We start from the raw sequence: 13617 nt of genomic DNA, 5'->3' as shown, positions 1-13617 counted from the left end.
TCAGTAGTTAAGAGTACTTGTTGTTCTTGCAAGGACCCACATTTGATTCCCAGCAGACATGGTGGCTCATAACCATCCATAACTCCAGTTCCTGGGAAGCCAAATGACCTCTTCTAACCTCCATGGGCACCAGACACTCATGAAGTACACAGCATTCATGCAAGCAAAACACTCATACACATAAAATAAATCTTTAAAAAAAACATAAAAAGTAAGTCTATACATATCTCAAGGTCAGAAAAAATATCTTTTAAATGCTGAAGTCATACAGTATACTGGCAGTAATGTGTAGTTTCTACTGGAGACACTTATTCATGGAGAAAATGCACTTTTAAGTGTCTTTAGCGCCTTCCCTGTTCAAAGTCTGCATGGTTGCTTTGAAATTTAATAGCATCTCCTTTAACTACATGGTACTTCTTTCTCATGAATAATTAATCGTCAGCATTGCCTCTGTTGTAAGAAACAATTCTCATCATGTGGTTGTTCAAAATAGTTTGATCAAAAAAAGAACAAACTCTGGACAAAATGAACAAACTCCTTGGAAGACATAAATAAAACAGTTTAAAAGAAGAAATAGCTGACCTAGATAGACCAATAGCTATTGATAGACTTAAGTTTGTATGTAAATACCTTCTCAAAATGAAAATCCAAAACAGTTCTGTACAGACTCTTCCAGAATACTCAGGAGGAACAAATGCTCTCTAACTCATTCAGAAAGCTATCATTATCTTGACATCAAAAAAGGAAAAAATATTAAAAAGGAAGTAAAATTACATATCAGTAACCTTCAGGACTAAGAAGATTGTTTTTCTTTTTTTCCTATTTATTTACTTAATTTGTATGTATGGGTACTTGAGTGAGTTTATGTGTATTATGTATGCGCAGGAGCCCTCAGAGGCCAGAAGAGGGCACCAGATCTCCTGGAACTCAAATTACAGGCAGTTGTAAGCTGTCATGTGAATGACAGGAACAGAATCCAGGTCTGCTACAAGGGATTCCAGCCAAATTTCCAGGCCCAAGAAGCAAGAATTTTAACAAGCTGAATATACATAAAAAATGATAATGATTAAGAGGGACTTATACCCAAATAAAATATTGTGTTCAAGATATCCAAGTATTACATGTAGAAAACCAAATAAAAGTTTGAAATATTTAACACTGGAAAATCAACTCTATTGACAGTTGAAAACCATATAGCCATCTCAACATATGGAGCAGAGCCTTTAGTGAAAGTCAGCACCTACTCACGATGACGAAGCAAAGTAGGAGGAGGAGGAAAGTCTCTCTCATATGACACTTGTGTAGAGTACAGTGAAAAGTAATAAAAAGCATCCGGATTGTTATGAAAAGTATCATCACTAGAAGAAAACATGACTTCCCTCCTACACATAAAATCCTAAGATAGCCACAAAATACCTAGTGGAACAAGTAAGCAGGGCTGGCATGGTGGCATACACCTATAATCTCAGGAATAACTGGCCAAGTAGTAGAACTGTAAATTCAAGGCCACATGATAAAATCTACTACCCTCTCCCACAAGCAAATAATAAAAAAGAAAAAGCCATTTTTAGTGAAGTTATATGAGAGCATATCAATATATAACAATCAACTACATATTCTCATTCTCTCTCTTTCTGGAATGGTGTCTCGAACTTGCTGAGGAGACTAGGCTAAGCTGGCCAGTGAGTTCCAAGGATCTACTAGTCTCCATCTCCCTAGAGCTGGGATTATAAATGAGTGTCACCATGCCTGGCTTTTTTACATAGATCTGAGAATCAACTCAGATCTCACAAAAAACACTTAAGCCAGGCTAGTCTTGAATTGATGATCCTCCTGTCTGGCTTCCTAAATGCTGGGATTATAGGAATCCATCACACTGTCTAGACATTTTTATATATATTAACAAAAAAGCCAAAAATACAAGATTAGGAGACATTTAATAGCTCAGAAAAATTGGTAGAGTTCTTGTCTGGAATGAAGAAGGCCCTGTCTTCAATTACAAGTAGGGAAGTAAAGTAAGATCACTCACAATATCATGAAAAATTATTAAATTGTTTAGGGATAAGTCTGACATGTGTAAAAGATCTACACTGAACACAGAAAGCTATACAACGCTGCAGAGAAATGGAAGACTGTCCACGAAAAAAAACAATGCAATGTCCCTACAGATTGGAATGTTTCCCGTTGTGGAGATGTCAATTCCAACCACTGGTTCTAGAATGTCAATGGAGTTCTTATCGAGATTATAGGTTCTCTGTGTAAATCTACAATTGGTACTAAACTTCACGTGGAATGTAGACTTAGAATTTGTAAAAACAATTGTGAAAAATAAGTTTGAGGGCTTACATAAGTTGGTTTTAAAATGTACTCATTCAACAACAGTAGCAGAGACAGTGGTGCAGGAATATTGTTAGTACAGAACCTAGGGCAGAAAGCATTCCAGGAGCAGACTGCATAGTGGGCCTGGATTTTGATAAAGTCACTAACCTCAATACCTAGGAAAGAGTAGTTTTTCAACAATGTGCTAAATATTAAGAAAAAAAAAATCATGACCCTTTCCTGATAGTATAAATGAAGATTAACTTGACTTAAAGATGGGTTTGGCAGAGTTGTGACTCATAACTATATTCTATAACCAAACATAATTCTATAACAAAGAATTTCTTTATCTTGACTATAGCAATGGGTCCGAGTGTACTATATACTCAATTGGAAACTGTAAATATAAGTTAATTTGTATCATATTTCAAAATATAGGCACAAAATGCAATAAAATACCTCAACTTCAAGGTCCTGGCGCTTGGGGTTGTGAATGAAGAAAGTGAAGTTTTCCTCCCACACTGGTTCACTAGTTTTGTATCGAATCTGTAAGAAATAGTCCAGTATCAACTCTCCAGTATTTTCTACGGAGGACTACTGACATAACACTTACTTGTTTAATGAGTGTACAGCATCGGGTGGTTGATTACACTGATTACTGGGTAATGTACTTAGTAAGTGTGTAAATGTTAAAAAAGTGAAACATAAGCTTTCGGAGGTGCATCAGGAAAGAGTCGACACAGACCCATGCCTACTTGCCCAGAGACCAAACCTCTTCTGCTCTACTGCCCTCAGCTCTCTCATTCTTGGTGCCTGGCACTGTACTGCACACAGCCCTATGTCTGAAAGGGTTAACAATTAAAATTTAATAATGGCTTATAACTGTGAGTAATTTCTGAATTTTTATTTCCTGATTAGAAAAGAACATACAACAATACCTTCTTTGCATTCTTGAGCCTGTGTTTGCTGAATTTGAAGTACAATGTGTTAACTTTAAACAATTATTAAGTACTTAAAAGAAGCTTGGAAAGTAATTCCATATCTCGCCCCATGGAATCAAACAAAAGTATATCTGTAGTGTGTTTTTTATGTTATTTAAAATAATGAATCTATAATTAATAACAGCTAGTATTTATGAAATGACTGTTTCATATGGAAGCAATGGTCTTGTTGCCTACACATCACACACCTGGATACCACTTGCTGGGCACAGCGACAAGTATGGCTACGTGGAGAAAAATCTCAGAAACCATTAAACTCTTACCTTACTCTCTTGAGCCTTGTGACCAACTGACATCTGGACAAGAGGATTTGGGTTGCTGTTTATTTTCTTCCCTGACTATCCAAAAACAAAACCAGATAAAATAAATAAACACCTTTGAAATGGGTCGCACTGAAAATGAAATTATGGTTGATATCAGGAGTCATTTCTATTTTGCCACTGATACTTTAGACACAGGGAACATCGAAGCACAATGAAAGTAGAAGACAACTGCTAAGCAAACCCTGAGCCATCATCAGTCATTATGCCCACCATGGAACACACTGAGACAGGATCTGACAATACTGCTTGGCCAGTGTGGGACTCTGCAGCATGAGGTGTTCTCCCACCTAACCCTTAAAAGTGGCTGTGACTCCAGGTACAAGTCCCTGTGCCAGGCTGCACACAGTTTGAAATGTCCAACTTTTTGCTTTAAAAATAAGCTACTTTGGGAAATGCAACCTTTTAAAATTTAAAATTCTAGTATTTACACAGTTCTCAAAACTGACTTAGTAGGATAACAAAAATGTAGTAAATGCAATGGATTTAAATGAATAAATAAGAGACAGGTGTAAAAGATTGTTCACTCAGAACACTTCTTCAGCTATAGTGTAAGGCATTAGCTTCAGATGCATAGCTCCACACCTTGAGCCTACCATCATCCTCTGTTCAAGTAAACATAGTTATCAGATACTGGATATTGCTTACCGGCTGCTAAGTAATTATCACCAGGAGAATAAATGTCAGTTTAGAATCACATGGAATTAAGCAGATATAAATATGATTTCAATAATTCATAAGTAAGAAAAAAATGACAAGAAGCATACTGTAGCAGACAGCTGATAGAAGAAACATGGTAAGACACAATAGATATGTGACATGAGGTTTATTTATAACTTAGCCCCACAAAAAGATGTGTTAAATGTGTTAATGTAAATTAGAGGGTCACAAAAAGGTATTTTAGTTAAATAATTTTAGAGTCAATCCTCAACACTACAGTAATGACAGAAATAGGTGTCAAAATCATTTGATTATTCAAAAAATATGACTAACCCAAACCTACTGTGATAATCTATTTCCTGGTTCATCTTTTTGATGTGAATGAGTTCTGCAAAATGAAATAAATACCGTTAAAAATATCAAAGCCAACTGATTTTCCCTAAACTCATTTCCTTTCTTTGATACTAGGATTCCTAAATCTGAGCTGAGTGTAAGTCCTCTGGGAAGGAGGCCACCTTCACCTCTCCCTTCTGGCTAGCTAAGAAACTCTTGACTTTCAAGGAGGGCATGCCTTGCCCATTCTTATCTATGAGGTTCAAACTACAGCTGTAGGGCATAAAATCAGACTGATTGAAGCCATATCTACCTTGGGTCTTTGATATAGGAGTTGAGTTTATTTCTAACTAATATTAAGCCTGTATCTGTGAAAATGGGGCCATTCAGTTTTAAGGATTTAATGCATCTACAATTTTAAGGTGCCCTTCTTTCTAATAGTTTTAAAAATAGAATGAAGTTTATAACTGATAACACTAGAAACCTGCTTCTGAACAATTTTCAGTTGTCATTGCCTTAATAAGTTTGTGCATTGATGTATGTATGTGAATGACACACTAAAATTTACTTATTCTAAGTCTAAAATTTCAGTAAATATAAAATAAATCAAAGCTTAGCTGGCACTTTCACAATCTTGTTTAGTGGTTTATAAAATAAGGGTGTGCCTTAGCACACATGATGTTTTAGATTATATAAAAAAGGTTTTTAAACTATTCACTAAATTTTCTACCATGACAGACATTTAAATTATAGCACCATACATCAAAGGTACAAACTAGGATAAAAAACATATAGTCTTTTAGGTCACACTGTTGAATTTAATGAACTATAGAAATGATGCCTAAAAATATAATCTTACACTGTTGAATTTAAATTTCATTCTCCTTAATTCTTCACTACTGAGACCTTTGCTTCATCAGTCTGAGCCTCAGGTTCCATGTCTACAAAAGAGGCACAATACCATTTATAGGACTTGTTGTTAGGCTTAAATGAGCTAATGTGTTAAACCAGATAATTATAGCACATCTATTTACCTACCTATTGTGTCCTTTTATATGTAATATTTTAATTTACTTACTAATCCAATGGAGAAGATATTACTTCCACCCTGTAAGCAGGATGGATTAAATATCCTCTTTGAATCACAACAATGAGCAACATGACTTCAGAGCCTTCCTTCCTGACTTCTGGCCAACAAGACAGCAGAAGAATGGTGAGCAAAGACTGTTGATACAGGTCCTTTCCTAAGTTGCTATAGGTCCCCACTATGCCAGGAAGCATAGTTGTTTCAGCCGTGTTACGAACATCATTCTCAGGGTATGATGCCCTACTAAAACTACACCATATCTCCTTAGTATAGGTCATACTAAGGTTTACAAATATGATATAGAAAAGTCACTGACAGTCTCCTTCATTTTTGGACTAATGGATTAATTCTGGGTCTTATTTTGCTAGATGAAACTGAGCAAAGTATTCCTATTTCTCTGGAATTTTCTTAAGACAATTATATTTAAAATGCCCCTGCCTCTCACTGCAATTAAGATGAATTAAGAAACAAAATTTAACAATTTAGCCAGAGAACACAAGCTTTTGTCATGATGAGAAGTGGAGCTTAGTTTTCAATAATACCTCATTTGATAAAATTTGAACCTTCTGGGAAGATCTATCACCCAAGCCCACAGCACCAAAGCCATGAGGTTGATTCAGTGAGGCCCTACTCAACATATTGGAAGAGGCAATTCCTTAAGTATGCACTCAACAGTTTGCAAGGTGCATCTTTAAATCACAATATGAAATTCTGGTCAAGATTTCAAATAGAACTTTTAGATTGCCATTCACAAATTCAAATTCAAACAAAACAATATTTCAATGGCTTTAAAAGATAGAATGAAATCTAGAACTTCATATTGAAACTTTTAAATTTATTTGATTGATGTAATTTCTTCTAAATACAAATTCTTGGATAACAGAAGTCAGATCTCTTCTACTGGGTAATCAATTATTAACTAGGGTGGGAGGTGACCTGCCCACACACTTAAGAAAGCCAAAGTACCATCTCTTTCAATATGTCTGATTAGCACTGCAGCCTCCAGGAAACACTTTGTTTACCTTTAAAGCTCTCTGAACTGCAGACTTCTTCAAGACACCGGGGTTAAAGTCTAAGGGGTTACTCTTTCAGATCAGAAGAAAATGAACACACCAAGGGTTAATAAGACATGCAATGAGGAGTTTATGTAAGGTTAATGACACCAAAATTCATGAGAATAAATGAATACTTAAACCAGAACAAAAATCATACAAACTGCCAAATTTGCCTTTATGCTCAAGATTTTTACCTTAGAGTGACTGATAATCTAAAATATCATGACACATTTCCTCATCTTCAGTAACACTTCACTTCTCCACCTGATTTTACTGTTTGCAGAGATCAAGAGTGTGACTTAGGAAAGGCTCTGTTTACTATCCTTCGCCTGAAACCCCCGTGTCACCCACAATGAAAGGTTTAACGTGAAGCACAGCAGTGACCATTCTTCCCACACTGCTGGAGCTGGTCCCACCTACAGCGGCCCACACCACTGCTGTGCCTTTCAGACCTGCTTTCTTGGTGTAGCATCATCCAGAGATGGAGCCTCTCTGTCTGTGAACTCCTGGACTCCCCATCCTTCTCATAATGGAAGTACAGGCCAACAAGGCCATTTTACGAGTTCCTCCTGGATTTAAAGTCATTCTACTGTGATAGGGTATATACCTTCCTGACTGAATTTTTTTCAGTTAGTTGTTTACTCATTTTCAAATGGACAATTTGTTTGTTTTGGAAATTTCCAGAATTAACACTTGAGGTTAAAGGTTTTTGTCATTTTAATTTTAATTAATTTAAAATGGCATATTGAATTTGATTCCTAATTAAATTTTCTTCTTAATGTTTTATTAAACAGAAGATGTATGAAAGAAGATGGAGAAATAGCGTCCAATTCTCCTCCATGGTAGGAGGCAGGTGAAAAGGTAAAGAACCTACCAGGCTCCAGCCATACTAGGTGGGTCTAAAAATCTAGACTATTCATACAGCTTACAGGGCTCTCTAAAGACTCAGAACCTACTGCCTCTATCTCTGGATGAAGCCCAGACAAGGTATTCCCTAAGGAGTTGCAACAATGCCTTTTGTTTCAGAGGGAGCCTGGTTGATGCTCTCCAGATGTGACAAGGGCCTTTCCTGAAGTGCACACTGGCTAGAAACAGCTGAACCCAATGCACTCGTTATTCTAACATGCATCAATTATTGAAAAACAAAGAGAACAGTGGCGGTGTGAATCAGGAATGCAAGAACAGCTGTGTGAGGTCACAGAAAATTGCATGGCATGCAGGTGAAATACTTGGGTCAGGTGTCCAGGTGTAAGGTTCAGAAGTCAGGCCCCATGTACCATGTACTCCCAGGCCTCTCAATCATTGGAGACACTGGCACCTGTCCTTTTTTTTTTTTTTTTTTTTTTTTCCCCCCATCCAGAACCATGCACTAGGGATATAGGTCACTTGAGAGTATCTGCCTAGCATGTAGGAAGCTCTGGGTTCAGACCCCAGCACTTCATGAACTTTGAATTGTGGTCCATACCTATGACCCCAGCACTTGCAAGTAGAGGCAGGATGATCAGAAGTTCAGTGGTTATCCTCAGCTATATAAAGTATTTCAGGATAGCCTGGGATATATGAGACCCTGTTTCAAACAAACAAAAGCTAAAATTCCCTGTAAAAAGTATTTTTGTCCCTAAGGGTCTGCTCAGTGGTAGCTATTTCATGGTTATGTTCACACGTGTAAGGTAAGCACTATGAAAATACCACTCGTCTCAGATCACCTCCAGTACAGAATTAAGAGCACCTGAGCAGTGAACATTCTACAGTGGTGAGGTCTCAGTCATTTATGTCCCTTGTGTTATTTTTACTTTCTATCTGTGAAATGCCCATAATGATCACACAGATAAATGAGGTGCAAGTAGACTCCTTACAGTCTATGTGGCTACTGCAAAGTGCTCAACACACATGAGCTACCAAGTAAGCCTAATATTCTAATGCTGGATGCCAAAGTCAGAGAACATAGTCAAGCTGAAGCTGGAGGAGGGAAAAATTCTAAGAGTCTACATTAAAAAGAAATCATTTCTAGTATAGAAGAAAATAATGAAATGGAAACTGAAGGTGCTCTGAAGAGGTGGGAGGTAAAAAAAGCCATGGACTGCAGCTATTTATAAAAAAAAAGCTTTTCCTGTAGGAAAGACTGAGAAAGTTGATTTGACTTTCCACTAAAAACCAGTAAGTAAAAAGAACATTTTATGTGGTGTGCACATCCTAATCATAAAGCTCAATGTGACTTGGACAATGAAGGAAAAGAATTCTGAGTCTGGCCACCGATGTCAGAACTACAAAGCAACTCAAGAATCCGACTCAAAAATACTTCCTTTCTGCAAAAGGAAGCAGTTGTAGATTGAGAAAAGAGACCTAGCAATGTTACTGGAGACAGACCGGCAAAATTACCCAGAAGAGTGGCTTTGCCACTTACGAGTTTGTGACGACCTTTTACCTAAGAAACAACAGCACAAAGCATTTTCTGAGGTGATGGTATGTACTGGCATTGTCATTCTAACTGTTTTCCTTTTGACTTCTGTCTTCGAGACAGGGTCATAACACTGAAACAAGAAATGTTCCTGCCTTAACCTCTACAATGCAAGGGTTATAGGGGGACACCCCTCCACACCAGCTTCCTTTGGACTTTTGCAAAGGCTGGAAGCAGCTGTGAGTGCAGAGTTAGGGACGTCAAGGTCCTGCTTATTTACTAGTATAACTTGCCTATCCTTCAGGGTACTGATTTTTCTTGTGTATAAAAAGGGCTAAATACCTATTTTTAAGTATGTTACCCCCAGCCCCTCATTAGAAGAATAAACCGAGGACACACGTGGAAAGCCTTTGTAAACAGAATTGGAAAGTGCAAAAGAGCAAAGCCCTGCCACTATTAGATTCAAGGGATAAGTGGTCTTTAGAAATCTAACTAATTATAATACAAATCTGAAAGGTGATTTTCTACACTAATTAGAATAGTAGGTCTTAAGTGTAGCTTTCTATGACCCCAGAGGAAATGAACCCAGCAGCCACCAGACTACCCTGAATAGCACTAGGAGAGGAAGCACCAGACAGGGTACGGGAGCAAATGTGATGAAATCAAAACAAAATTCTCAATTATTTACTTAGGGAACTCTTCTAAGTTCCTGAAAAGAAATCAACCATGAACCTGCTGTAGTTTTCTTTTCCTCCAGAGGCTCTGGCTAGGCCATGTGGCAGAAGCAGGCTCTCAGAGATGGGGTGAACTTCTGGTTTCCTGTGACCACGACTAGTGACAGAGAGGACTGGGTGGTATGGACTGGAAGACAGCCCAAGTTCTAATGCTGCTCTCCTTGGTGACAGGGAAAAAGTAGATTTAGAAAAGTTTTGTGAAAGTTACAGCAATGTTTATATGTCTCTTCCCAAGATGAACCCCAAATCAACTTTAACTTTATGGCTTTGTTTTTCCCTCAGAGGGCTCGTTATAACACTTTTTGGACCAGCAGCAGTAGAGTTAGTTCAGGTTAGTTCATCTCATGTCAGATGTACTCCCAACATCACAGCAGAGTCACATTTGACAAAACCAACATAAAATGAAGACATGGTAACTGAAGTCATGCAAGAAAATGAAAATAGCATGCGCATCATTCCAATGAGCAGACTGCACAGACTTCCAGGCCACACTTGGGCAGTCTTCACTGAACACAGAAGAAGGAGCTAGAGGACTCACAAATAGTGCTCTATAGACTGAGGTAGTATTCTCACAAAACACTAGTCCCGACGCTCGCCTCTCTTTTAAGTAGCCACACCCAAAGTTTCCCTCGTAGATATTCTTAGGAAAGTGGAGACAGGAAGAGAAAGCAAAGAATGCTGGGTTGTGGTCAGTGGGCACATACCAGAAGCACAAATAAACGGTGCAGAGAGTCAGAGGGTCCCAGGACACACAGGGACTGGCCAACAAAGCCTCCCGATTAACACCACAAACAGCAAGGATGGCTCTGTGGACCCTTTGCCTCTGATGAGCCACGGCACACTGTGAGCACAGTACCTTGGAATAGAAGAGCAGTGCAGTCCCTGTCTCTTGAGACTATGTGACATTATCTGAATTTCAAATCGATGTGACGGAATACACAGCTCCACAGAAAAGCCCAGGTCCCTTTCCCCATTCAAACATCATTCTTTTCTTTTTTCTTCCTGGAGCTGAGGCCGGAACCCAGGGCCTTGCGCTCGCCACTGAGCTAAATCCCCAACCCTATCACTACTTTCTGTATCTAAACTATGAAGCAAATTCACTTCTTTTATAATATTTTGTTTTTACATTTATTTGGGGTATGGGTTTGCCAGGGCATGCATGTAGAGGTCAGAGGACAACCCAAAGGAGTCAGTTCTTGTCTCCCATCATGTGTGTTTTGGTGGCCAGGTTTGGCAGTGAGTGCCTTTCACACACTCAGCCATCTTGGCAGCCTGACAAATAGACTTCTATCAGGCATTTTATAACAAACTCTGTTGTGGTCAAAGGCAGAGAGCCCTACTGTATAAGGAATTACATTGAAAGGCTAAATAATAATGAAGTAGATATTCCCAAATAGAAATAAAAATAGATAAAGTCACCGACTTCAGGTGGAAAGACTGGCCAAAAGATTTCTCTTCAAGAAAATTGTAAGAACTTAAGTAGTTAAAAATTAGACAAGGAACCTTCATTAAAAGAAAGGGTATGGTATTGGCAAAGAGACAACTATATATTCCTATTACAAAATGCTCAATCATATTTCAGTTGTTAAGTTGAAATAAATTGTATTAATGCACAAAGTATTTATTTCCTTTTTGTTCACAAAGCTCAAGTAAATATACAATTTTCAAAACTAAAAGGTGCTACATGATGCAATTTCACAAACCATCAGGATAAAAGTCCAAGAGAGACTGTGGAAAAGGATAAGTGAAATACTTCTTTGTTTTTGTTTGGAGTCTGTTCACAAATGCACTTATGTGACTGAGCATTTACTAGGAAGGGAGAATTATGCAATGAACAATCTTGGTGGGTAAAATCCCTGTAACTGATGACAGTGATCTTTCTTTCAACAAACTGGCTGCTGACACAATGACATAGAGAATGCCCTAGTATCCAAGCACACTGGCACCCAAAAAGTTACCTAACAATGTAACATTTATATGAGGACAACATTACTTTACCTATTGGGGTTTACAACAGGACAGTGGAAGATTCACTATCCCTAAATGATCGGATTACTTTATACTTTCCCCCATAAAACCAAAACAATTTAATGCAAGCAAATAAACAGGCTTTTAGGCTAACTATTATGATCTGGCACTGTCTGTGTCTTTGTTCACTTGGAAGTGTCCCAGGTGCCCGAAGGTCAGTATACCTACCTGGTGGCATCAATCATGCTCCAGCTTAAACCCTGAGGACAGTCACAGCTCAGCAGCTCACAAACTGCTGTGCTACAGCTAAGACACATTTAGTGTTTGTGATCAGGGCTGCTTCATTTATTCCCCCTTTCTAAGCGGAGACAATTTTCACCTTGAGGCAACTAGGCTATAATAATTAGATATAAATACACATGTGCAAAGCAAATGCTACCTTGTGCCTCTCTGTTTCTGCCACACAAGATGAGGTGATACACTGTGGCTGAACAAAGTAGTAGTTTCCAAGTAAGGAAAGCACTCCCAGGAGTTAGCTCTGTACTACCTACCGGAAGGTTCCTTGCAGAATCCAAATACAAGATCAGCAGTGCAGACGAAAGACCATCATTAGCTTGATCCTTGTCAGCTCTGATGTCTGCCAGAACCTGCAAGGTGAGGAAAAAGTATCAGTGGGTGTGTGTCTACTGGAGTGCACACTGCTTTGACTGTGCTCGGGCAAATGAAAGTAAGAAATGATGTCTCCTAAATGACAAGACTACTACTCCACACAAAATGAAGCACTAGGAGGACACGCAGCTCCCCAAATCCCAGTGATAAAGCTAGGACAAACTTAAGGGTCTCAGAACAAGAATAATGACCCACAAATAGTATTCTCTATACTTTTCATTCCTCTTCACTACTATGGTGACTTGTGGCATAATAATCAAAATTACTGGTATAATATTTTTAAACAAGTACCGACACACTCAGAGAGACTGGTCCTAACAATCAGGAGTAGGTGGTCATGAAGAGAAGACACCGCACAGCACCTTGTCCAGGTTTGCCGCATCTGGCAGCAGTGTGAGCCACTCTAACTTCAAATGCAGCTTTCCTTTTGGAACCTCGTCCAGAGTGAACCACTGAAGAAAAAGTGTTTAAGTTCAGCCAAAGTGTTTCTGAATAAAAGATTCTAATTAAAACCCGTCTAAAAATGTTTCAAATTGCTCATTGACATTGTGGCACCACCAATTCTTTACTGGCACTGAAGGAGTGCACTTATTAATTTATGCCTCATGCTCCAAGAACCAGGGCTAGCCAGAGACCAAGCTCAGAGATCTGTCTGCCCTAACAAAGCCCTTATCATATACAAGTTCAAGTGTTCCAGCACTGTCTAGCACTAACAAGGCTTCTGTATATGGACTCACATAAAATTTAGAGGCCAGCAGGGGATAACACTAATTCCCAAATACTGAATGGCAGAATCAAACAAGTTAAGATACTTGTTTTTACTCATAGCTAAACATCAATGAATAAAACAGTGCAAGGTTGTGTCATCAAACACTCAGTGTTAAAAAGGAACTTCCACAAGGCAGGATTCCATCTATCCTGTTCACCACTGTGCTCAGTCACTGGTACCCAACAGATGTACAAGAAACACTATGAAATGGATGACAAGCACTCCTGGAGGATACAGGTGCTGCTGTGAAAGCGGCAAAGTCCCAACACTGATTTGGTTAACTAGGCTTCTCTTACCCAAGTCG

General features: G+C 38.5%; 1 protein-coding gene across 2 annotated transcripts in view; it reads right to left on the bottom strand.

Annotated features, from left to right (window-relative positions):
* Positions 1–13617, bottom strand: part of Esyt2 (extended synaptotagmin 2) — a 93401-nt gene that overhangs the window by 10034 nt on the left and 69750 nt on the right. Inside the window, exons 12-16 of one of the 2 annotated variants that reach the window (XM_076551564.1) lie at positions 12907–12996; positions 12427–12522; positions 6743–6805; positions 3584–3658; positions 2779–2865 (exon numbers count right to left, since the gene is read on the bottom strand). In XM_076551564.1, coding sequence (XP_076407679.1) covers positions 2779–2865; positions 3584–3658; positions 6743–6805; positions 12427–12522; positions 12907–12996 — 411 coding nt within the window. The remainder of the gene's footprint in view (positions 1–2778; positions 2866–3583; positions 3659–6742; positions 6806–12426; positions 12523–12906; positions 12997–13617) is intronic. The other variant, XM_076551563.1, reaches the window with a different exon arrangement.

This window comes from Peromyscus maniculatus, chromosome 14, assembly GCF_049852395.1.
Source record: "Peromyscus maniculatus bairdii isolate BWxNUB_F1_BW_parent chromosome 14, HU_Pman_BW_mat_3.1, whole genome shotgun sequence".
Classification (NCBI taxonomy): Eukaryota; Metazoa; Chordata; class Mammalia; order Rodentia; family Cricetidae; genus Peromyscus; species Peromyscus maniculatus.
This window is presented reverse-complemented; position numbering and strand designations above follow the sequence as displayed.